Source organism: Mixophyes fleayi, chromosome 8, assembly GCF_038048845.1.
Source record: "Mixophyes fleayi isolate aMixFle1 chromosome 8, aMixFle1.hap1, whole genome shotgun sequence".
Lineage (NCBI taxonomy): Eukaryota > Metazoa > Chordata > Amphibia > Anura > Limnodynastidae > Mixophyes > Mixophyes fleayi.
Window position 1 is genome coordinate 138,945,517 of NC_134409.1, and position 25,395 is coordinate 138,970,911.

Sequence of the window (25,395 nt, forward strand, 5' to 3'; positions counted from 1 at the left end):
GTATTCATTATCCTGCTCCCCTGATATCTCCTTTTTCCAGTGAACACCAGTCCCACTTGTCAGTCTTAAACTAAAAGGTTGTAGACCGCACTGGGAGAACCCTTTCAGAGATATTTTAGATTAAAGATAGGTATAACCTATTATATAAACCTCTGAGTTTTGGTGCATCCTCACATATTATAACATTTCGAACCAGAACAGAGAGCAAAAGAGAGTATGTATAGAGGGGCACTCTAGGGGTTACATTGGTAATATGAGCAATCAGAACGAAAGAAAATCGTTTGTTAAAAGGAGCATAACTTTATTGATATACATTAAAAATACTAAGTATCCCATATAATATCCGGGATTAATGATAATACACAAAATTAGCGAAAGTATTAAAAGATGTAAGTGACTGATAGTGACCAAAATGAAAATACTATTAAGAAGCAGTATTAACTGCTAAACTGTGTAGCTGTCTAACATCACCACTTGTCAGTCTTGCCTGGTGCACATCCGGAGAACCATGACCTGTGTGGCGTTATAAGCAAAGACCAAACCTCCTTGCAGGGGACCCTGGTGAAGACTTTCACCATTAGAGACTTTGCACCTCCGTGGTAGGTGGAGCTAAATGCTGCTGATAAGTACACTGTGACATTCCGCTGTACCACATTTGCTGATTTAGGTTTATTTCCTGTTCTAATATTAGGACTTTCTGTACCCTGTATTTCTGCCTGTTGATAGCAGAGCCATCTGCATTTGATTCTGTACCTGAGAGTTTACATCTGATAACCTGCGTCTGATTCTCTGCATATACTGTTTGTACCTGATCAGTTGTGTTGTGAAATAAAGTCTGTCATCTCAAGTCACACACCTCGTTCTTTCTGCTGCTATCCTAACAGATGCATCTTGAGATGAGTCCAACTCTACATGACATCCTTGGTAAATATAACATGTATATGTATAAATAATATGACTTAATGTTGGCCTGAGAGTTTAGGGATGCATTGCAGCAAAGACTGATTTATTGTAAGTATAATACGACATAAATCTAGATTATTAACTCTGGAAACATGAACATGCATTATTTTAGCCAAGTTTTCCCAAAAAAGATAGAAAATAAGTTGGATATTCAGGAGCAGAGCTAAATATACCAGATGAAATTAGTGTAATGTACTATGTTGGAGGAGTAGTGTAATGAAGATAAGTAGTATAATGTAGATGAGCAGTGTAATGTAGATGAGTAGTGTAATGTAGAGGAGAAGTGTAATGTAGAGGAGCAGTGTAATGTAGACGAGTAGTGTAATGTAGATGAGCAGTGTAATATAGAGGAGCAGTGTAATGTAGACGAGTAGTGTAATGTAGAGGAGAAGTGTAATGTAGATGAGTAGTGTAATGTAGAGGAGAAGTGTAATGTAGATGAGCAGTGTAATGTAGACGAGTAGTGTAATGTAGACGAGTAGTGTAATGTAGAGGAGCAGTGTAATATAGAGGAGCAGTGTAATGTAGATGAGCAGTGTAATGTAGAGGAGAAGTGTAATGTAGATGAGCAGTGTAATGTAGACGAGTAGTGTAATGTAGAGGAGCAGTGTAATATAGAGGAGCAGTGTAATGTAGATGAGCAGTGTAATGTAGAGGAGTAGTGTAATGTAGAGGAGAAGTGTAATGTAGAGGAGCAGTGTAATGTAGACGAGTAGTGTAATGTAGATGAGCAGTGTAATGTAGAGGAGCAGTGTAATGTAGACGAGTAGTGTAATGTAGAGGAGAAGTGTAATGTAGACGAGTAGTGTAATGTAGAGGAGCAGTGTAATGTAGACGAGTAGTGTCATGTAGAGGTGAAGTGTAATGTAGAGGAGCAGTGTAATGTAGACGAGTAGTGTAATGTAGATGAGCAGTGTAATGTAGAGGAGAAGTGTAATGTAGACGAGCAGTGTAATGTAGACGAGTAGTGTAATGTAGAGGAGATGTGTAATGTAGAGGAGCAGTGTAATGTAGACGAGTAGTGTAATGTAGACGAGCAGTGTAATGTAGAGGAGCAGTGTAATGTAAGGAGAAGTGTAATGTAGATGAGCAGTGTAATGTAGATGAGCAGTGTAATGTAGAGGAGCAGTGTAATGTAGAGAAGCAGTATAATGTAGAGAAGCAGTGTAATGCAGATGAGCAGTGTAATGCAGATGAGCAGTGTAATGTAGATGAGCAGTGTAATGTAGATGAGTAGTGTAATGTAGAGGAGAAGTGTAATCTAGACGAACAGTGTAATGTAGAGGAGAAGTGTAATGTAGATGAGCAGTGTAATGTAGAGGAGCAGTGTAATGTAGATGAGCAGTGTAATGTAGATGAGCAGTGTAATGTAGAGGAGCAGTGTAATGTAGATGAGCAGTGTAATGAAGACGAGCAGTGTAATGCAGATGAGCAGTGTAATGTAGAGAAGCAGTGTAATGTAGAGGAGCAGTGTAATGTAGAGGAGCAGTGTAATGTAGAGGAGCAGTGTAATGTAGATGAGCAGTGTAATGTAGAGAAGCAGTATAATGGAGAGGAGCAGTGTAATGTAGACGAGCAGTGTAATGTAGAGGAGCAGTGTAATGTAGACGAGTAGTGTAATGTAGATGAGCAGTGTAATGTAGATGAGCAGTGTAATGAAGACGAGCAGTGTAATGCAGATGAGCAGTGTAATGTAGAGAAGCAGTGTAATGTAGAGGAGCAGTGTAATGTAGAGGAGCAGTGTAATGTAGAGGACCAGTGTAATGTAGAGGAGAAGTGTAATGTAGATGAGCAGTGTAATGTAGAGGAGCAGTGTAATGTAGATGAGTAGTGTAATGTAGAGGAGAAGTGTAATGTAGAGGAGCAGTGTAATGTAGACGAGTAGTGTAATGTAGATGAGTAGTGTAGTGCAGAGGAGAAGTTTAATGTAGAGGAGCAGTGTAATGTAGACGAGTAGTGTAGTGTAGAGGAGCAGTGTAATGTAGAGGAGCAGTGTAATGTAGAGGAGCAGTGTAATGTAGACGAGTAGTGTAGTTCAGAGGAAAAGTGTAATGTAGAGGAGCAGTGTAATGTAGAGGAGTAGTGTAATGTAGATGAGCAGTGTAATGTAGAGGAGCAGTGTAATGTAGATGAGCAGTGTAATGTAGAGGAGCAGTGTAATGTAGAGGAGAAGTGTAATGTAGAGGAGCAGTGTAATGTAGAGGAGTAGTGTAATGTAGACGAGTAGTGTAGTGCAGAGGAGTGGCGTAGAGAAATGAAGGGAAGCAGTATAATGAGAGTAGTGTAATGGAGAGGAGCAATGTGCGGAAATACAGAGGTACTTTCAGATGTCTTTTAGTTGATGATAGGAATAGTTGTTGCACAAAATGATAGAAAACCTGTTATTCTGTAAACACAAGGTCCAAAAGAATTCTGGATAACACATCATCTACTATTTGAAGAGTCAAGTGTTCCTTATAAAATGTCTATTTATTTACAATATTAATTAGTAAATATCCAAGATGATTTTGTATATTTTATCTTAATGTGATAATAGGGACACATTGGCCACAAGGGAGCTGCGGAATATTTATGGGGTAGATAATTATAGACAGGGGCAGAACAGTGGATTAGCCAGAGCTCCATAGCAATATTTTGGTAACAACTGCTTTAGCCTCCTGGGCCCCTTTTCTGCTCTCAAAAGGACATAGTGGGGGCCACTATTGAACATTTTATGGTCTGGACCAGTGATCTGGACCAGTGATTCAAGGGGAATTGTTAGTTCAGAGAGTAAGGTCACATACACATTTAAATCCTAAAACCCCAGTGAGAAAAGTCTCAACTTTCCTTTTGTACTGCACCAGTGATCCAAGAGACGCTGGAGTATCAAGTCCCTCTAATTCACTGGCTCCCCAATGAGATTTTTTTTGGGTAAGACTGGCTATTGTCTCAAGTTAATTCTGGGTTATGCTTGTCTATTGTCATGGTTTAGGCAGCATGGAGACAAACATAGACCTGATACACAATACACTACACCCCATGATTCAGTAGCTTCTGGTCTTGTGCGTGCGCTGTTGCTTCTGTAAATGTTGTAGGATCCTTAGAACCTCTTATCCTGGGTTCACCATTCACTGTACTGTTCTTCCCCAAGTGGTAGCAAATTTTAATCTTGTTCTTAAAACACAGCATATAACCCATGTTAGAATTAGCAAATATGAAATTATTTTAATGTGTTCTGAACAAAGAACTCTCACCAAACATCCAGTGTTAAACATGCTTCCACTAACCTTTACCTTCAGAGGCAGAGCCATATGATTGTACACAAATAACAACACAACTTTCTATGTCATATTCTATATAAATGTGTCTTGTCTTACAAATGACAAATGGACACTAGCTGCAAGGAATGCTGTTGGTTCCCAGTATGAAGTAATTGGCCAATTACCCTTTTTCTGCTCAGCCCAAGTCCTAGTTCCGTGGTCCTCAATGAGGTCATTTTATACAAAAGTCCTAGAGCTGACATAATCCTGTGATTGACATTCTGCATCATACACTCTTCAGTTGTAACTTGGTCTGTGCTCTTCCCCTGTTATCATCTATCTTATGGTGAACTCAATCCTCTAGTTGTTCTCTATCTGATACCCCATGGTCTGTCCCATGTGCTCCTCTGGGGTGCATTTTATGCAGATACCCAAGTTCCTAAATCCTTGACTCACTAGCAAGTTAGGGTAACAACATACACCCTTTCTGCACCTCACTGGGTTCCTCAGCCTCACGCATGGAATCCAGCTCTCAAAAATATCACTCATTACAGTGGAGTCCAAGAGTCTCCCTCTTGGAACACAATGACACACAACTGTAGGTGCCCAAGCCCCTGCTAGGTCAATAGGGTACTGGATATGAAAGGATCCTGCTTTGAAACAAAGGTTTGGGCTCAAAGCTGGGGTATTAGTCATTTCTGAAGCACTAAGATCTAACTTATATGGGAGGCAAAGATTTTTTCGGGCACTAGAGGGGACATTTAAATTCCATCACTGCTCACTAGCCCACCCTGGTTGTATCATTCACGTTTGAGGAGCACTTGAGGGGCACTTGAGGGGCAGCACACAAATCAAATGGGGGGTACTTTATAGGGTGCGCAATTTGTTCTTATGTTTTTGTTTATAAGTTGAATATATCAAATTTATTAATTATATTGATTGAAATCTATAATTTGAATTTTATTTTATGTGATTTATCATTTGGAGCTTAGCTATTGAGTGACTGAACCTTTATCTACTACATAGACTTATTTATTTATATACTAAGCGCAGTTGATATATTTTTTCTTCAGCTCGGATGAGAGCCCCACACTGATAATATTCATAAAGTAGCATGAGGGAAGAGAAGGAAACTGGAGACGCTATTAGCCCAAGGTTTCTAATGATCTTTCAATACACCAGGGAGAGATTCTGGAGTCATCATGTTGTAAGTCAGGGAGGTGAAAATGTAATATTTAACAGCATAGAGGGGTGAGATCCACTAAATGTGTCGTGATGACTGTTTCATGGTGGAGATAGAACTCGATTTAGAAAGAAATTATTTTTGCAGAAGGTGATCAGCTTATTTCTACAATGTTTGACCACAAGAACTCCTCAATTGTACAAACAAAACCAACATGTTTTATTCATTGATTAACATCTGTGCTCCTGTGGGTGAATTTACTTTTGTAGATTGTTTTCCTGCTATTTATGAGAATAAAAAACATCAATTTTACAGAAACAGGCCATAAGAAGTAGCACTTTTTGTATCCTAGGACAATTTTAAACCCCAGTTAAAAGAGCACTCAAAAGTTGTACTTGTTTTAAATAATAATTAATCTGAGTGCGATCAATGTTCAAGGAGAATCTATTCATGCAAAATTGTTTCAAATTGATTTAACTTGTTCAATATTTGTGTAAGCTAACATTTATTTATCAGCTGACAAACACAAAAGTCCTGAGCTGGAGTGGAACGCATTTTTGTGGTCCGAATGTATGTGTAAAAATATAGAAGCAAAATTGTGGTCTTACGTTTGCATTTTAAGTTGCACGTCAAATATGCCCAACTCAAAGTACAGCAGTATTTATATGCCAACCGTATAGATGTGTATGGTGTATATGCCCAATTCCAGCTATAGAGAAGAGATGTGGCTAGCTACATTTACCACGTATCCCTGTAACGTAATACACTATTCTCTCTTGTGTACCGTGTATGTTTTGCGCACTGCGATTTTGCCATTAATAAATAATATTGTAAAGACTCTATTATGCCTTTTGTATTAATACTTTACATTATATTAACATTGTGCCCTACAGCTATTTGTTCAACCCATCATGTTGATATATGTTAAAGAAACCAATTAGGTTAAACAAACAAGAGAACTTTAATAAAAAAAAAATTTAAGCAAATAACATTAAGCGTACAAATAATAAAGGTGAATAACAGTAACCAACATCATAAATCTATTAAATATACTACTTGTATCTGGTGCAGGACAGGTATTAGATAATTACCTCTGGGTGAGAGCAAAGATGAAGAGATTAATCACTTCTCACACTCTTGCCTGGTGTAGACATAACTAAGATGATCTCAGTATGAATGGTAAAACTCTGATTTATATCATTTAAAGGGGTAACAAGGAGGTGATAATGAGGTCACCTTTGCGGGGAAGATGGGCATTCACAATTTGTTCAAAACGGCCACTAAGCACTAGGGATGTGCGCAAACCCAGTAGCGGAACTACTGTTGACGCAGCAGGTGTAATGTACCGGGGCCCATGGAGATAATGGGGCCCGCTGCACAGGGAACTAGTGAGCTGTGGGCCACAGATCCCTCCTCCCTGCTTCCCCACAGTTCGCTATTTCCACCACTGTGCAGACCCCTGGGTGTTACTTTTGGCGCTAAAACCATCTTCGTGTTTTGGTTTTGGCCAAAAATCTTCATGTGTTTTGGTTTTGGATCTGGATTTAATTAAAAATTTGGAAAAATAGGTAAAATAATGGAATACCAGGTGGGCGAATGACTACATTCCGACAAGACTAGGGGCTAGCTTTACTAAGCTGCGGGTTTGAAAAAGTGGGGATGTTGCCTATGGCAACCAATCAGATTATAGCTTTCATTTATTTAGTACATTCTACAAAATGACAGCTAGAATCTGATTGGTTGCTATAGGCAACATCCCCACTTTTTCAAACCCGCAGCTTAGTAAATCTAGGCCTAGGAGTGACATAAACATTGCGAATGATGTCATTATGACATGGAGATAATACAGAGTTTATGAAAAAGTGACAAGACAACATAGTGCCAGCGACATTCACGTCAATTCAAATGGAGACAGTTACATTACTGCTATTAGGGGGACAATGCGAGGACCCAGCAGGTGTATAATGTGAAAGCCTTGCTGAAATAAAAACATTCACAATAAAGGAATACCCCCTCGTTACTACCTACTGCTGGGTGTGATACATATGTTCGACGTTTACATGATAAACATTTATATCATCGACCCATAATATAGACAGGGTTGGAAAATCAACAATTGGTACCAACCGCACCAAGCAACCAATTTCTCAGAAAATTAGAAAATTATCAAAATAATTATATCCACCCAGAGTATCTCACTATTCTATTCGTTGGGAGGTGCACACACATATAAATATACAAGATCCTTAGAGAAGGGAAAGAAAAGAATGTATGTTATTGGACCACTTTAGGATGTTCTGTCTGATAAAATTAATATTTATTCTAATTAAAATATTCATAAATCCTGATTCTTAAAGAAGTAGTGAAATATCTTAAAAATTAGTCAACTAATAATGTGACTGTGCAATAAAGTGAATTAAAGGGAATTAAAATTGCAAGTCATCGACTGCTGAGCTTTGTTGCTGGTATCTATATCTTTGCAATAAATACTTTTATGTGTGAACTATTAATGGCTCCACATATTTATTTACCACTACAATTATACTTATCCTCCTAATAGACATATAACATTAATAATATATATAGGTCTCTATACTTAAATTCTATAGGGAGTGGTGATACATTAACACATAATTCCACTTATATGAAACTAATGCATATATCTCTATATTGAATTTCTATAGAGGGTAATGATAATAAGGAGACAATTGTGATGCCCCTAGCTTTCAATTGAAGGTATCTGAATTGTTAATAAAAAAAATACCCTTACATTCTGTGGTTCAACATAGGTTAAACCTACAAAATTATCACGATTTAAAGAATGCGTCCAAAACTAAAATAATGACTTACAACAAAAAGTACAGTGGACATCCTCGGCATGCTTACGCTACATACCGATTCCTCTGAATGCCGGCACTTTTAAATTATGTCACTCTCCATGGCCACAGAGATATCTCTGTATTTAAATTACCAATGCCAGGACTCCACGACTTTAACATCTCATTTACATGTTGGGATCCTGGCATTGCTGATTTAAATACCGAGATATCTCTGTGGCTATGGATTGTTGGACAGTGGTTTTTGCCTTGATAAAGCCTAGCGAAACGCGCGTCGGCGTTGTCGCTGTAGGCACCCTTTCCAGAGGCAGAACCTGGGCACATTGCATATGCTCCTTAAATCCAAAGTTATTGGAGCAAAATTAGGTAGATAGCAAAGCATTCCCCGTATTTCTATCCACCTTGCGCGGAACTAGCTTCAGTCAGTTTAGCTAGTGATACATGCACAACAGTTAGTTATCTTTATTGAGAGTTCTAGCCATGAAGGGCTGTTCACATTGACATGACAGGTCTCTCTCAGATTCAACTATAGAGATGAGAGATTATTAGAGAGGAGATAATAGAATATATATTTTTTACAATCCAGATTATAATTCACGCTTGAGTTTAAGACTTGAGAATATTACTCTCAGACAAGTATTATCTCAGATTTAATAGATACGTGGAAGATAGAATTCTATTTACTATAGAATGATTATGTGCCCTTAAATTTGTCATTTTGACATTAAAACATATTGAGTACACTGGTTCTTGAAACCCACTATTATATGGGGATCTGTATCAATTTATAAATATTGTTATATGTCTCTGGATAAGGAGTGTTTTTAATTCACCTTACACTTTGTTTATATCCTTCACTCTATTTCGCTATTTTGATCGATATATTTTATTTGACAAATAAAAGTTAAGTTTTATAACTGGTGTATTTTATAAGCTCAATATATATCCAAGCACTCAGGTGAACTGCTGTGCATCTCTGAAAAACACATTCTTCTATTTTCTATATACACAGTTCAGTTCTTTGCTGTCTTGAGATAGCCCCTATATACCTCTATAACGAGTTTATTTTTGAATATGAATAGAGGGAAGCTCCCTATTTTTAGTGCGACGGTACCTTCTTCATATTGCCGATTTAAATACTGAGATATCTCTGTGGCTATGGATTGTTGGATAGTGGATTCGGTCGTCAGCTGCTCTGACCACCGACAGGAGCCTCAAGCAGCATCCTCGTTGCCAAACAACAAGGACGCGATAGGCCGCACATGCGCCCAGATGCCTGGCCCAGCAGGAAGGCGGCTGTCCCTGGCTGCCAGGGAGAGTGTCTAGATTTTAGTAAGGCTCATGACACTGTCCCATATCGCAGACTGTTATATAAACTAGATTGGGATTGGATTCTTAGGTGGTTGAATGGATAAATTATTGGTTGCAGGATAGAAAAACAGAGAGTTGCAGTAATTACATTCACAGGAGGGAAATGTTACCAGTTTATTACTCCAAGGATCTGTACTTGGATTAGTGATGTTTAATACGAGGTGTGTCTATTAAATAACGAGACTGTGATTCTACCTAGTAAACAAAGCAGTCAGAAACGGTTGTAACTGCAAACGTAGTAAACTTGAATCGGTCTGAATCTGCATGACAAGCTGCAGCACTCTATGACGTTCAGTTGATTGTGAGTCGCCATTTAGTTTGGTTGTGTTTTCTGTAGAGTGCCGAAAAAATGCTAAGTTTAAAAGTTGAACAACGTGTCAATTTGACATTTTTAGTAAAATTGCACAAAACACCAACAGAATGTTTTCAAATTCTTACTTCGGCCTATGGGAATGACTGCCTGTCTCCTGAGCGTGTGTTTGAGGAGCACAAAAGATTTAGCGAGGGACGTGAGAATGTCGAAGATGATGAACGCCCTGGACGACCTTGCACTTCAGGAACCAAAGAAAATGTAGAAAATATCAGTCAGAGTGTTCGAAAAGACCGCCGACTCAGTGTCTGAATGATAGCTGAATCCGTGAACATTGACAAAGACACCGTATGGAAAATTTTGCGTGATGATCTTAACATGACGAAAGTTTGTGCAAAGATGGTCCCAAGGGTTCTCACACCAGAGCAAAAAGAACGTCGCGAGGAATGTTGTGTTGACATTCTGAAGCAACTTGACACAGATCCAAACCTGTTTCATAAAGTAATCACTTGTAATGAGACCTGGATCTTCCAGTACGATCCTGAAAACAAAAGACAGTCAATGCACTGGAAAACACCGTCATCACCAAGAATGAAAAAAGCTTGTCAAAGCAAGTCAAAATAAAGCAATGCTCATTGTCTTTTTCGATATCAAGGGTATAATTTTGGAAGAATGGGTTCCAGGAAGCACAACAGTTAATCAGCATTATTATAAGGAAGTTTTGCAAAAGCTGAGAGAGAGTCTGAAAGAAACGGAAGCAACTGTGGAAAAATGGTTTCTTTCTTCACCAGGACAATGCGCTGCTCACACAGCACTTTCTGTGAAGCAGTGTTTGACTGACAAACACATTACTACACTTGTACATCCTCCATATTCACCCGATTTAGTACCTTGCGATTCTTATCTTTTCCCAAAAGTTAAATGAGTGCTTAAAAAGGCACATTTTGAGTCAGTTAATGCTGTGAAGAAGAAAGCAGATATTTTGAAAGAAGTGACAGAAATTGATTTGCTCCATGCCTTCCACCAGTGGAAAATAAATCTCGTTATTAAATAGATATACCTTGTATCATTATTGGAGACATTGCTAATGGTATCAAAGGGAAAGTATGTATTTTTGAAGATGACACAAAGATATGCAACAAGGTAGACACAAAAGGAGGGGTAAAACAAATGATGGATGATCTAGGAAGACTATAGGATGGTCAAGAGAGGGGGAAACTACAGTTTAATGCCGAAAAATGCAAAATTATGCACTTGGGTCTCAAAAACCAAAATGCTAAATATAGTATTAATGGCACTGTCATCATCATCTATTTATATATCGCCACTAGATCTGCAGCGCTGTACAGAGAACTCACTCATAAGACTCCCTGCCCCACTGGAGCTTACAGTGTAAATTCCCGAACATACACACACAGAGACAGAGAAAGAGACTAGGGTCAATTTGATAGCAGCCAATTAACCTACCAGTATGTTTTTGGAGTGTGGGAGGAAACTGGAGCACCCGGAGGAAACCCACGCAAACACTGGGAGAACATACAAACTCCACACAGATAAGGCCATGATCGGGAATTGAATTCATGACCTCAGTGCTGTGAGGCAGAAGTGCTAACCACTAAGCCACCGTGCTGCCCACTATAAAAGAAAATACTAGGGAGGAAAGGGATCTAGGAGTCACTATTTCAGGTAATCAATGTAACAAAGCGATGAGGGAGTCAGGTGCTCAGTTGCATAGAGAGAGGAAATCACTAGCAGAAATAAAGCAGTAATAATGTCACTGTATAGGTCATTGGTACGACTTAATCTAGAATACTTACCCAAAAAGACTAAAAGATCTTAATATGTTTAGTTTGAAGCAGAGAAGGGAAAGGGAGACATGATGGAAACTTTCACTATATCAAGGGTTATAACAAGGTGCAGGAGGGAAATATTCTACAAAGGAAGAGAAGTATTAGAACATGAGGACATGTACTGACATTGAGGGGAAGAGAAGTATTAGAACACGAGTACATGTACTGACACTGGAGGGAAGAGAAGTATTAGAACAAGAGGACATGTACTGTCACTGGAGGGAAGAGAAGTATTAGAACATGAGGACATGTACTGACACTGGAGGGAAGAGAAGTATTAGAACACGAGGACATGTACTGACACTGGGGGGAAGAGAAGTATTAGAACACGAGGACATGTACTAACACTGGGGGGGGAAGAGAAGTATTAGAACACGAGGACATGCACTGACACTGGGGGGAAGAGAAGTATTAGAACACGAGGACATGCACTGACACTGGAGGGAAGAGAAGTATTAGAACACGAGGACATGTACTGACACTGGGGGGGAAGAGAACTATTAGAACACGAGGACATGCACTGACACTGGGGGGAAGAGAAGTATTAGAACACGAGGACATGTACTGACACTGGAGGGAAGAGAAGTATTAGAACATGAGGACATGTACTGACACTGGGGGGAAGAGAAGTATTAGAACACGAGGACATGCACTGACACCGGGGGGAAGAGAAGTATTAGAACACGAGGACATGTACTGACACTGGGAGGAAGAGAAGTATTAGAACACGAGGACATGTACTGACACTGGGGGGGAAGAGAAGTATTAGAACACGAGGACATGTACTGACACTGGGGGGCAGAGAAGTATTAGAACATGAGGACATGTACTGACACTGGGGGGGAAGAGAAGTATTAGAACACGAGGACATGTACTGACACTGGGGGGGAAGAGAAGTATTAGAACACGAGGACATGTACTGACACTGGGGGGAAGAGAAGTATTAGAACATGAGGACATGCACTGACACTGGGGGGAAGAGAAGTATTAGAACACGAGGACATGCACTGACACCGGGGGGAAGAGAAGTATTAGAACACGAGGACATGTACTGACACTGGGAGGAAGAGAAGTATTAGAACACGAGGACATGTACTGACACTGGGAGGAAGAGAAGTATTAGAACACGAGGACATGTACTGACACCGGGGGGAAGAGAAGTATTAGAACACGAGGACATGCACTGACACCGGGGGGAAGAGAAGTATTAGAACACGAGGACATGTACTGACACTGGGGGGAAGAGAAGTATTAGAACATGAGGACATGTACTGACACTGGGGGGAAGAGAAGTATTAGAACACGAGGACATGTACTGACACTGGGGGGAAGAGAAGTATTAGAACACGAGGACATGTACTGACACTGGAGGAAGAGAAGTATTAGAACACGAGGACATGTACTGACACTGGGGGGAAGAGAAGTATTAGAACACGAGGACATGTACTGACACTGGGGGGGAAGAGAAGTATTAGAACACGAGGACATGTACTGACACTGGGGGGAAGAGAAGTATTAGAACACGAGGACATGTACTGACACTGGGGGGAAGAGAAGTATTAGAACACGAGGACATGTACTGACACTGGGGGGAAGAGAAGTATTAGAACACGAGGACATGTACTGACACTGGTGGGAAGAGAAGTATTAGAACACGAGGACATGTACTGACACTGGTGGGAAGAGAAGTATTAGAACACGAGGACATGTACTGACACTGGTGGGAAGAGAAGTATTAGAACATGAGGACATGTACTGACACTGGTGGGAAGAGAAGTATTAGAACACGAGGACATGTACTGACACTGGTGGGAAGAGAAGTATTAGAACACGAGGACATGTACTGACACTGGGGGGAAGAGAAGTATTAGAACACGAGGACATGTACTGACACTGGGGGGAAGAGAAGTATTAGAACACGAGGACATGTACTGACACTGGGGGGAAGAGAAGTATTAGAACACGAGGACATGTACTGACACTGGGGGGAAGAGAAGTATTAGAACACGAGGACATGTACTGACAGTGGGGGGAAGAGAAGTATTAGAACACGAGGACATGTACTGACACTGGGGGGAAGAGAAGTATTAGAACACAAGGACATGTACTGACACTGAAGGGAAGAGAAGTATTAGAACACAAGTACATGCACTGACACTGGGGGGAAGTAGGTTCAGAGGAAATGTGAGGAAAACTACTTCACAGAAAGGGTAGTGGATAAGTGGAATAGCCTCCATCAGAGGTGGTAGAGGCTGATACAGTAGAGCAGTTTAAACATACTTGGGATAGACATAAGGATATCCTTACAAAGAACTAAGGATCAAATAGGGTTTCAGGTTACCATAGGTTAATAAAAAACGGGCAGACTAGATGGGCCAAGCGGTTCTAATCTGCCATTAAATTCTATGTTTCTATGTTTATTGTAGTCCCCCATAATTCAGGAAACATCTGGACCCTGTTCTCTGCGAAGGGATTAAGAGGGTTTTCCAATGTTTTGAACGTAGTATAAATGGAGTCTCACTGTTGTCACTAATTTCTTGTTATTAATAGATGCCAGTTATTATTGTGACACGTACATGGTAATTAATAATATCACTTCAAGGTGGAAATCAATATATTTATCATGCTAGTAGTTGCTGTTCGTGATTTGTTTTGTTTGTTCTGTTAAACTTTGTTTTTTGGTTTACAGAATAAATATTTGACCACATTCTGATAGTGTATTCACAGAACATTAATTTTCTCAGGAATACAGTCACTTTGAAAACACGGGACAGAGAATAAATTTTTGCTGGACAAAGTACGTATAAAAGCTGCTGGCTGCTCACACAGTACACTACAAGCTGAGTGAGATCTGCCAGATACTTCAATCATGGGACGTCTGGGGATCATTTCATTTTTGGCTGTAGTAGGTCTGAACATTGCAGTAGGTGAGTTGTGCTTTATGTGCAAAATAAAGAGATTAATAATGAGAGTATCTGTTGAGAAAGATAGATAGATAGATAGATAGATAGATAGATAGATAGATAGATAGATAGATAGATAGATAGATAGACATGAAATAGATATATAGATAGATAGACATACATGAGATAATGAGATAGATAGATAGATAGATAGACATACATGAGATAATGAGATAGATAGATAGATAGATAGATAGATAGACATGAGATAATGAGATAGATAGATAGATAGACATACATGAGATAATGAATGAGATAGATAGACAGATAGATAGACATGAGATAGATAGATAGATAGACATGACATAATGAGATAGATAGATAGATAGATAGATAGACATACATGAGATAGATAGATAGATAGATAGATAGATAGATAGATAGACATGAGATACATAGATAGATAGATAGATAGATATATAGATAGACATGAGATACATAGATAGATAGATAGATAGATAGATAGATAGATAGATAGATAGATAGATAGATAGATGATACTGGAACATATTTAAACAGGCTTAAACATGAACGAGCCTGCTCACCTGTCTTGAATATACCTCAAGATGACATAAGGTTAGGGTTATTAGTCTATCTGAAAATATATTGCAAATTTCGCAACTTTAGAACTAGTTCTAGAACTACTCTGAAGCATTTTTGAGCATCTCTACCTAGAACATTATTATATTACAATCTACATACATCCCATTTCCAAGAAATATCCATTGCTTTAATGCCACAATCTAATTTACCCTTCCAGATACATCCATCACAGAAGAGACAAGGTCTGATGCTGAAAGTGAGTATTTGAATATTTATATTGTAAACCCTCATAATACCCAAGTGATGTTAATATATGCATAAAGTCCTGTAAATAATATGTGTATATAACGTGACTTCTGTTAGAGATGAGCAGTTTGGATTCTTTCTGATCTAAAAGATCTTCATTTTGGGGATCAGAGTCGGTCCGTGGTTTCACTCAAAACGAGGTGCAACCTCGCTTACTGGAAAATGTCTTGTTGAATCTTGCAAGTTTTATATAAAACATATAAAATAAGATAGACTAACTAGCTCCCTTGCATCCCCTTCAACCTCCCTCCCTTGGTCTCTCCTCCAGTCCCACAGTTGTCTCCCAATAACTACAAAACTTTCTTATGGTTATCTGGTATGTTGTAAGTAACTACTGTACTTACGCTGTTTGTATGATCTATGCTCATACAATTTTTTTTTATTATTTTTAACAATAAAAATGAAAAAGATTAAATTAAAAAAACTAAACATACACTTATCTCAATAAAAGTGATTTTAACGTATTTCTCTGTTTTTCTTTATCTGTTCATCTTTCTTCTTTTTTCTTGCTGTCCTTCCTTCCTCTTCTCCATAATAATAACCCACACACACATTTACATTCACACTTATACTTGCAAATAGTACACATTTATTAAAGTTCCAACTCATCAGTTTATTAGTAAAACTTAAAGGTTATTTATGCAAAGACAAATCTACATTAAAAATAACTATAGTTCAGGTCCACAGAAATGTGTAGAGTTTGGTCTCATATTAATGTATCTATTACTAGCTGAAATCGGGTGTCAATAGTGAAACGATCACATATTGCGATCGCAAGTTATGAACGTTAGGAGATTATTACTGAAAAGTACTTTGTTTATAGGTTGGTTTAAACTGGATTAGGTCTGTTCCCTCAGGCACAACATGTGTCAGCTGTTGGAGTGAGCTGCCCCCAATTTATCGTAGGAATCCTTTGAACTGACCTATGATCTGCTTTATACTGGACTGACCTGACCCCTGGACCAATGAAGAAAGACCTTAGATTATCTTTGTGCACATTGTGACATCTCACTGTTTTTTTTTTGTTAACTCAAACTGCATATAAGCAAGTCCCTGGGACAGTTATAAATCTCTCTCTCCCTGACTGCAGACTACAAGACTGAACCTGGGCCCAGGGGCGCTTGCGTAATGTAATGTATCCAGGCTATACATTTCTGTATATTGTTATACCTTTTATGAATCCCCATAGTTTGCTGTTAATATTTATAATATTAAAAATATTTATTGTTAGCGACAAGATGAACATTAATAAATATATATAAATATATATATAATATATATATATATTTTATTATATTTTTATATATATATATATATATATATATATATTTCAATCTGATAGAACAATTGGCTCCAGGGTTCAGGTAATGGAAAGATGGGGGACTGGGGGGCAGATGAGGTAAGTAATAGGGAGTAGTCCAGAACTGGTCATCTGCCGATACAAGAAAATAAACCTTTATTTATTTCAAGATTGGGCCAAAAGTATTTTTAGCAAGATTCTTGGGATTCGATCAACACAATTTTAATCTTGATTTTTCCTGTGCACAGAAGTCATTGCCTTAACATTAGCAGAGAATAATGAAGTTGAAAGATGGATACTTATATCTCTTACAGATTCTGACCATGCTCCTTTGAGACACTTTCACATTTACTTATTTTTATTCTTTATTTTAGGTCTCAGGGGCAAAGTATTGGTGTTTCCAAGCCAAGGAATCCAGGATTATGCCGTCTTACACCCAAGAGAACCCATCGATTTATCTGAATTCACTCTTTGCCTTCGTGTTGCCACTGAGCTCTCAGGCCAACGTGAGGTCATATTATTCTCCTATTTCAATAATCAGGGGGATGGACTGAATGTGTGGAGAGAGCTCAATGGTCAACTGTCCCTATATCTACATAGTAGTGAACATGCTGCAATTTTTTCCTTACCCGGTCTCAGCGCATTAGAAACACATATCTGTGTGACATGGGAATCTTCATCAGGCCTGACGGCCTTTTGGGTTGATGGTAAACAGTCTCTGAGAAAAATCTACCAAAAAGGGCTCCAGATTTTACCAGGGGGTATGGTGATCCTGGGGCAGGACCAGGATGAACTTGGGGGCAAGTTTGATGAAAAGCAAAGTTTTGTAGGTGAAATCTCAGATGTCCATCTGTGGAATTATGTTTTACCGTCCTGTGCCATTAGAGATGTCTATGAAAGGAAGTCTACTATTTGGGGGAATATTATCAATTGGGAATCTATTAAGTACACTTTATTTGGAGATGTCAAAGTTTGGCCAACGAAAATATACTAGTAACACATCATATATGGGGCCTGATTGATCACTGAATGAAACGCACATAAATCTGGCAAACACACGTCAATATTCATCAAAGAGTGGATCTGAAGATACGCCTGCAGCTGAATAAGGTTCTAGGTCCGCCCTGCTCTAGTAGACAAGACACTGCAAGATACATCCATACATATTTGGAATATCAAGTCACAAATGAACGCACAAATAATGTCATCTGTTAATATTATAGTCATTAATGACAAAACATTTCCCCATAAAATAAATTTATTAATGTCTACTGTACATAAAATAAATTTTTACAGTTGCTCCTGATTACAAACACATGTTCTAGCTGTATACACAGCCGTCATCACTAGTAATCGGCACTTACACCAGACCTGTAGCTGGTGCAAGGGATACAACAGAAAATCCCGTATCTTAGAGATGCCCAAAGCTGGAATTGGACGCTCCTGTGTGCGCTCCAGCTTGGCACGCCCTGACTGTACGTTGACTACATGCATACATCCAGTCCTTTCCATATTCCACCCCTGAAATATTAGGCTGTAGTTCCTTTGCACTGGAAGATGAATTGTACGTTGTTGTGTTCTCTGGCGTATGGTTCGCTACTGGGCATGCGCAGAGCGAGTTTACGCAAAATATGGCACGTATCGGCATTTACATTCCATAATGAATCAGGCCCATGATGTCATGTGTCCAGCTGCCTTCTTACTGAAGATATGTATGTCTGTCTGTCAGAAACCCTGGTCAATTTAATAAATCTATAATACAATGGTGAAAATGAATGAAAATTCTTGGTGGAAATTTTCCAATGGAGGCAGCCATTTTGTAGACTGTACCAGTATTCATAAGGGCCCAGCCTATCAATTCACTAGGAACCAGTGATGTCCCCAAGGCCTAGTAACCTCATAGGCCACATTCTCACCGCTGTGTGTACACATCTGCTATAACAAATAACCCTATTAATTGTCAATGTTAAATCTTTTTAATAGTGGCTGTAGTTGAAAATTAAATCTTTAATGAACTCTAATGACAAAACGTCATATTATTACGATACTAATGATTTCCATTTTCTTTTGTGCACTAATCATGCGTGAATATTGATTTTAAAATATAATCAAATAAAGCATTACTATTCTATTATCATGGTGGAGTTGTGTTTCTCCAGAACTTTAGAACGAAGAGGCAGGAAGACAGAGGTCTTCATTTCACAAACATTTAACATTTTGCACTTTGATCTACAGCCACTTAATATAAAGTTCTGAAGTATAATTATACAGGGATTCCCAATTCAGCCGCATGTTCTATGCAGCTGAGGTCAACACGTGGCAGAAATATAAAAGAGGCAGGAGGATTGTATTTGGGTGTAAAGTGAGAAGACCTAGTGGTTTCTCCACAGATGGTCAAAAGTACAAGCACAAAATTCCATCCAGAAGGGTTCATATGAAGTATCTTCTATTAGACATGACTCTGTCTTCCCTCTACATATTGTACAACGACAGCTGTTCTTATATGTATATTTTACTGCCTTGTGGTTAAAAGCAACATTAAATTGTCAGAATATCTGTGGAAGAGTCAAGTGAGCGGCAACATTGATACAACATATTATGTTTGGTACCATACCTGATACATCTCATCTGAACACCGGAGCTCATATTAATTTCAACAAGAAGACAGCAGAAAACCAGATAACAGCAGTTTGCAGGTGGTCGTCCTGTACTGGGAGGTTGGTTCTATATACATGAAGAGAATAGTACCTTAAAAAATTAGAAGAGCCATCAGGTGATAGGTACAGATTGAAAAGTTGTGTACTTACCTCTGGATGACTGGGCAGAGTCCAAATAATATAGCATATATATAAAGAAGAATATCATATCTTGCATCAGGGTAAGAACTTATCATGGTAGAAAAAATTGCTGCATTGTACTAGACTGACCCTCAAAATACTGTAGCAGCCCAGTGCTAGATAGCTTGGACATGTTCCTTATAAAATAGTGGGACCCATCCCCAGACAGTTAGTGTTTGTTAGTTGATTAATAACTGTTAGCTGGTCTTAATCTCGACCCCTTGACTTCTATTTAAAGATTCAGCAGAGTACAAAGCTACTAGAGACTGTGAGTGTAGACCAACCTGGCCAGGGGCCGATTGGGAAGGCAGAGACGGATGCGCAAACATTGATACACATTCAAAATTGGATACAGACAGACACACAAAGGAGAAGACAGAGGCACATAAACAAAGGGGATGGACACAGACATACACACAAGCAGTGCGTAGTATGTCTCAGCTAAAGGAGAAAGGTGGGAGAAGGATGAGGAGAATAGAGGCAAGAAGATGCGGGGCCGGAGACACACACCCTACAGAGATGCTGGAACAAATCATTAAATTTGCCAGCCACTGTCCACAAGTGGCCTTATGATATCATGCCTAGGTCACCAGCTTACCTGAAAAACTTATGGTAAGATCTTCGGCCATTCTGCCTCTGACTTTGTCCTTGGTAGGATGAAACTCCTCAGCACTACCATGAAGTTTCCTACTGCCTTCACTATTATTTTAGATGTTTTATATTTGTGGGAAGATAATTATATGGGAGGTAGGGTGAAGACATGATCTAAAGTGCAGCCATCTCCATCTGCCGCCCACATGCCACACCATATTGCTTTCTTTCTCCTTTAACACTGTCAGTGTTGTAAAATTCAAAAAGAAAATGAATGCAAACATGTATAAACTTTGCACTGCAAGACACAGTTATGCCAAGTATATGTATATATATATTTTGAGACAGTCCGGAACCTTCAATGAAATAAGCATTGAAATAGCCTTTACTGTGTAATGTTGCTGCCATCTAGCATTGCAAGTAATGATCACACATTGTAAGTATTGTATCTGATTGGGGTATGAACAAATGATCTCAATGGGAGCACACTGAAATCTCTCCGGTGGACTATATGGTGCCCTGGACACTCTGCTGTTTCAGAAGGCCTTTGGAATGTGCAGATATTTTCTGAATGGGCTCTTAATAATTGTTTCTGTTTGACAACTTATAAAGCTAAGTATAAAACTCAGAGTATAAAACTGTATGTGTCTGTTTCATTTTCTGGCCCTCATTTAAGGTAGGCGCAAAGCAAACAAAGATGGCAAATTTGCACCTTGACATAACCAGGTTGCACTGCTGGGGTTAGGGGCAAATTTTACATTTTAAATGTGCATCAGATTTAAGGTTGGCAGAGGGCGTGTCCTTACGCAACTCCTTGCAGTGGAAAAATAAAGCTACCCAGTAACTGTGTGCTACATGCAAACGCAAGCAGTATGTTGCAGACCAAATACATGCATTTGCAATAAACAAGACAAGAAATTATCATTATCAGATCTCAGATCAGATGTCCAGAATATATGGGAAAGGCTTCAGTTGCCTGTAATACAAAGCAGAGGTAATAGTTTACTTTTAACAGAGCAGTTAATTGTTAGGGTAACACTGAACAATGTATTTTAACATTCATGGCTCATATCTCAAAATTGTTAATTATTTTTGGCGGTTTTAAAATAATCACTTATTTCGTATTGAAGTCAGTGGTGCAAGGAAGAAAGAGACAGAGAAAGTAAGATGGCAATATTAGAGAAGCATAATAAGACATAGAGAAAGAATGGAAGAGAGTGCAAGAAGTAGAGTGACTGAGAATGGGTCATATTGGGACGTACATCTTCAGACGCAGCCTACACACAACACGCATTATAAAACAGAGCACAGAACTTTATTTCTGACCATATGCAAAACCAAGCAGATCTCAAGATACGTTTCCATTTGAATCTGGGTGTAAGTACGCTTTGCCTACACGTTACTTCCCGTATGTTAACAGACAGAACACAGTGCAGAATACACACAATCCTATATGCAATATTAATTCCCTTGCATGCATGCAAAAAACATTTAAAAATAAATTAACCACCCGTAATACTACAGTCATCGATAAAAATATGTTTAAATATAATGAAGATATATAGATTTTTTTTACAGTTAATGCATAAATCAGGATGTTCTTAATGTGAACTGTAAATACGATGCTTTTTTTTTTTTTTAAATCAATTTTTATTGGGATTTTTTCAGAGAAGGGAGTTACAGAAGAAGAGATAAAGGGACCAAATCACCGGTATAAGAATAAATGCATAAATTACATTACAGATAAGTTCATATTAACAATACAATTGCATTGAAGTGGGGGAGGTCTGCTTAGTACTAGGTTAGCTGAGTGGCACATGTAGTGAGGGGGGGTACAATAAGGGGAGGGATCAGGGGAAAAGAGTAAAGAAAGTGGGCGGGACAGAAAGAAAGACTTCTTAATACAGGAAAAAATAGGAATAGGAGGAACAAAAAGAGAGAAAGTGTCAAGTTCTCAAAACATTAGTGTCATGTAATAAAAAAAAGAAATGGATTGTTAAGAATCACAGTGTTATGGTGAAGGGACAAATGTAATTCTGAAGAATCATAGTGTTAGTATGACGGGGCCCATGTTATTGTGAAGGGGCACAGTGTTATTATGAAGGGGCACAGTGTTATTGTGAAGAGGCACAGTGTGATGATGGAGGGACAAAATTGACGATGAATGGGGCACAGTGTTATTGTGAAGAGGCACAGTGTGATTTGTGAAGAGGCACAGTGTTGTTAAAAAGGGGCACATGTGAATGTGAAGGGGCACAGTGTTATGATGAAGGGGCACAGTTTTATTGTGAAAGCACACAGTGTGATTGTGAAGAGACACAGTGTTATTATGAAGACGCATGTGTGTTTATGAAGGGGTATAGTGTTATCATAAAGAGGTACAGTGTTATTATGAAGGGGCACATTGGGTGAAAGAAATGTATTGTGGCAAGAAAAATAAGAAGTCAAAGTTTATGTTAAGACCTACCAATGTCTTAAATTTGTGGAACCATTGTGCTTCTAGCCTGGATATTGAAGCTATAAAATCTCCCAATTTTTCTTTGCATTCTGAATATCGATAAATATTAATCACTTAAGATCTTTATTAGGTTTTATCATGAAATGATTTGAGATGTTGTGAGTTGTTAAGCTTCTTCTTATATTATTAAGATGTTTGGCAAGCCTCACTCTCAGCTCTTTTTCTGTGTGACCCACACACTAGAGAGTACATGGGTACTCCAGCATGTATATCACCCTTTTGTGTTACAGGTGATGGGGTCTCGTAATTTAAAGATATGTATATTATAAAATAATTTGTTCAACAGGTCTCGCAGCAAGGCCCAGGCACTTTGTACATCACATACATATGAACCAATCATATAGTAAATGCATCCCTTTGTTATGTCTTCCTTAGATACTTTTGTTTCCATTTGGGATAAAACTAGTTAAAATGATTTTGAGACACTTTTGAGACTCTCATCATCATCATTTATTTATATAGCGCCACTGATTCCGCAGCACTGTACAGAGAACTCATTCACATCAGTCCCTGCCCCATTGGGGCTTACAGTCTAAATTCCCTAACATACTCACAGACAGACAGACAGGGAGGGAGTGAGAGACTATGGTCAATTTTGATAGTAGCCAATTAACCTACCAGTACATTTTTGGAGTGTGGGAGGAAACCGGAGCACCCGGAGGAAACCCACGCAAACACAGGGAGAACATACAAACTCCACACAGATAAGACTCTGCCTTTTATATATAATTTATGACTGTTTTGGAAGAATTGCTTTGAATTTCTCATTCATATTTAGTAAGTGCCATTGAATATATATATTTTTTTGTACTGCAGCTGTGATGCTATTATTTTGGGCCACAAATGTTATTGCTCTTTTAGTAGATAGCTTATTTCGTTTGTATGTTAGTAGACTTCTTCACTCCATCTTTTTAACATTGTTGAGGGCTCTTGTGACATTATCTTCATTATAAACTCTTTCTCAAATTTCTTGTTTAAAGTCCTCTACTTGTCAAGTGTTTTCGATCTTGTACAATTCCCCTGAAACTGCCCACCTGGATGTTGTTAAGCCATTTTGGATGCTGTAGTTGCCAATAGGAAGTTGCTGCAATCTACCCTTTTAATAAATGTTCTGGTCTATATACTTTTTTATGTAAAATTTCCAGATTCATTACTTGATCCTTACTAACAAGGGAAGTAAATTCCAGGTTTAAATTGTTTGAGTTGCTGTAAGTCATACATTTCTTCAATTCCTGTTTTGGTCTATCCTAAAAAAAAATGTCATCGATATATTGATGCCAACTGCTTAAATTAGTTTGGAAACAGTTGTTTGTCAATATGTTGTCATTCTGCTGAGCATCACTTCATAATAACAATAATATTTTAGTTGAAGTCCTCCAAGGGTAGGAAGAAAACATTATCATCCTGTTTATCTGATTTGCTATTGTATTATTCACTTCATGTATGTGTATATAACACACTTGCTTGTGAGCTGGAGTGTTCAGACATGTTTCAAATCAGCTTCTGTATCCGGCTCTCTTCTCTATTCACTGTATCAGTACTACAACTACAGTTTGTTTTCACATTGTAATGAAATTGCTGCTCTGTGAAAATAGTTGACTCCTCTGGAGAAAAGCTGAAAAGTTTAAATGGTGTTTTTCAACCATTAAACATGGGAAAAACTTATAACAATCATTTTCAATTGGTGATAGGAATTAAAAAAAATCAGAGGAGGCAGGGTATAATTTGTAAAGAGGGAAGGCAAATTATTTACATGAACCCTTCTGGATTGATATCTGTGTGTATATATTTCTTAGCTGAACATTTTTACCACATAGGAAATTTTGTTGCAAAACAAATGATGTAATTGATGATGTAGTTTCTCTGCATCCAGAAATAATCATCTTGCCTCTTTTCTAAATTTGGGATAGGTTGACCACAGCTAGTTAGAACATGCACTGAAATTATAAGACTTATAGCTTCATTACTGTGGCTGGATCACTTATAAATAACTTATTTGTGGCTAGATTATGTAGAAATCATTTATTGTAAAAAATGTAATTCAATTAGTGGTGCAGGCACCAATGTATAAAATTGCAAATGTACTTTTCATGTTACATTGGAATGTGTATAGTATGGAAATGTCTTGTTTGGGGTTTTGGAGCTTTGCTAGATTAAATCTCCAATTACGCATATGTGGGGAGGAGTCTGTTTTGCTGATAGTAGGAAATACTAAGTAATTCTATTCAATGTGAGTGACCAACACTTGAATACACAACAGGGAATCGTTACCTGTGTGCAGGTCTTGTTAGACAGAAAACCTAGCAATGTAAACTGCACTACAGATAAGTGTACATTTTTTTAAGCATAAATTGCACTTAAATCCATGTTTGGGGAAACATATTGCATCCTGGTACTAAAAATAATTCAGACTTCAAGGGGCCAGCAAAAGAGTTCAGGGGGCTGGCTTACCTCCTGCTAAGCTGTGTCCAAAACTGTATAAAACAGCACTGGTTTGTATTGAAATGTATCATAATTGTTCCATCTGACCTGATCACTGGTACCTTCAACCAGTGTGTCCTTGTTAAGACTACTGGAGCTAAAT

General features: G+C 38.4%; 2 protein-coding genes across 3 annotated transcripts in view; one reads left to right on the plus strand and one right to left on the minus strand.

Moving 5' to 3' along the window:
- Nucleotides 1-25,395, minus strand: part of LOC142100286 (uncharacterized) — a 98,451-nt gene that overhangs the window by 36,615 nt on the left and 36,441 nt on the right. The window lies entirely within an intron of this gene.
- LOC142099866 (C-reactive protein-like) lies at nt 663-18,999 on the plus strand. 2 transcript variants are annotated; one of them, XM_075183789.1, is made up of 4 exons: nt 663-924; nt 14,470-14,680; nt 15,477-15,515; nt 17,240-18,999. In XM_075183789.1, exons 2-4 carry the CDS (start codon nt 14,623-14,625, stop codon nt 17,857-17,859), a joined length of 717 nt encoding a protein of 238 aa, XP_075039890.1. In that variant the 5' UTR covers nt 663-924; nt 14,470-14,622; the 3' UTR covers nt 17,860-18,999. The 2 variants fall into 2 exon arrangements, with proteins under 2 accessions (XP_075039890.1, XP_075039889.1); XM_075183788.1 differs by having other exon boundaries at nt 14,498-14,680.

What these genes read in the sequence shown, in the direction of transcription:
- LOC142099866 (XM_075183789.1), top strand. Translation starts at nt 14,623, where the DNA reads ATGGGACGTCTGGGGATCATTTCATTTTTGGCTGTAGTAGGTCTGAAC. An exon ending in AGGTCTGAACATTGCAGTAG is followed by an intron (nt 14,681 to 15,476) that starts GTGAGTTGTGCT and finishes TTACCCTTCCAG; the next exon opens with ATACATCCATCACAGAAGAG. An exon ending in GACAAGGTCTGATGCTGAAA is followed by an intron (nt 15,516 to 17,239) that starts GTGAGTATTTGA and finishes TCTTTATTTTAG; the next exon opens with GTCTCAGGGGCAAAGTATTG.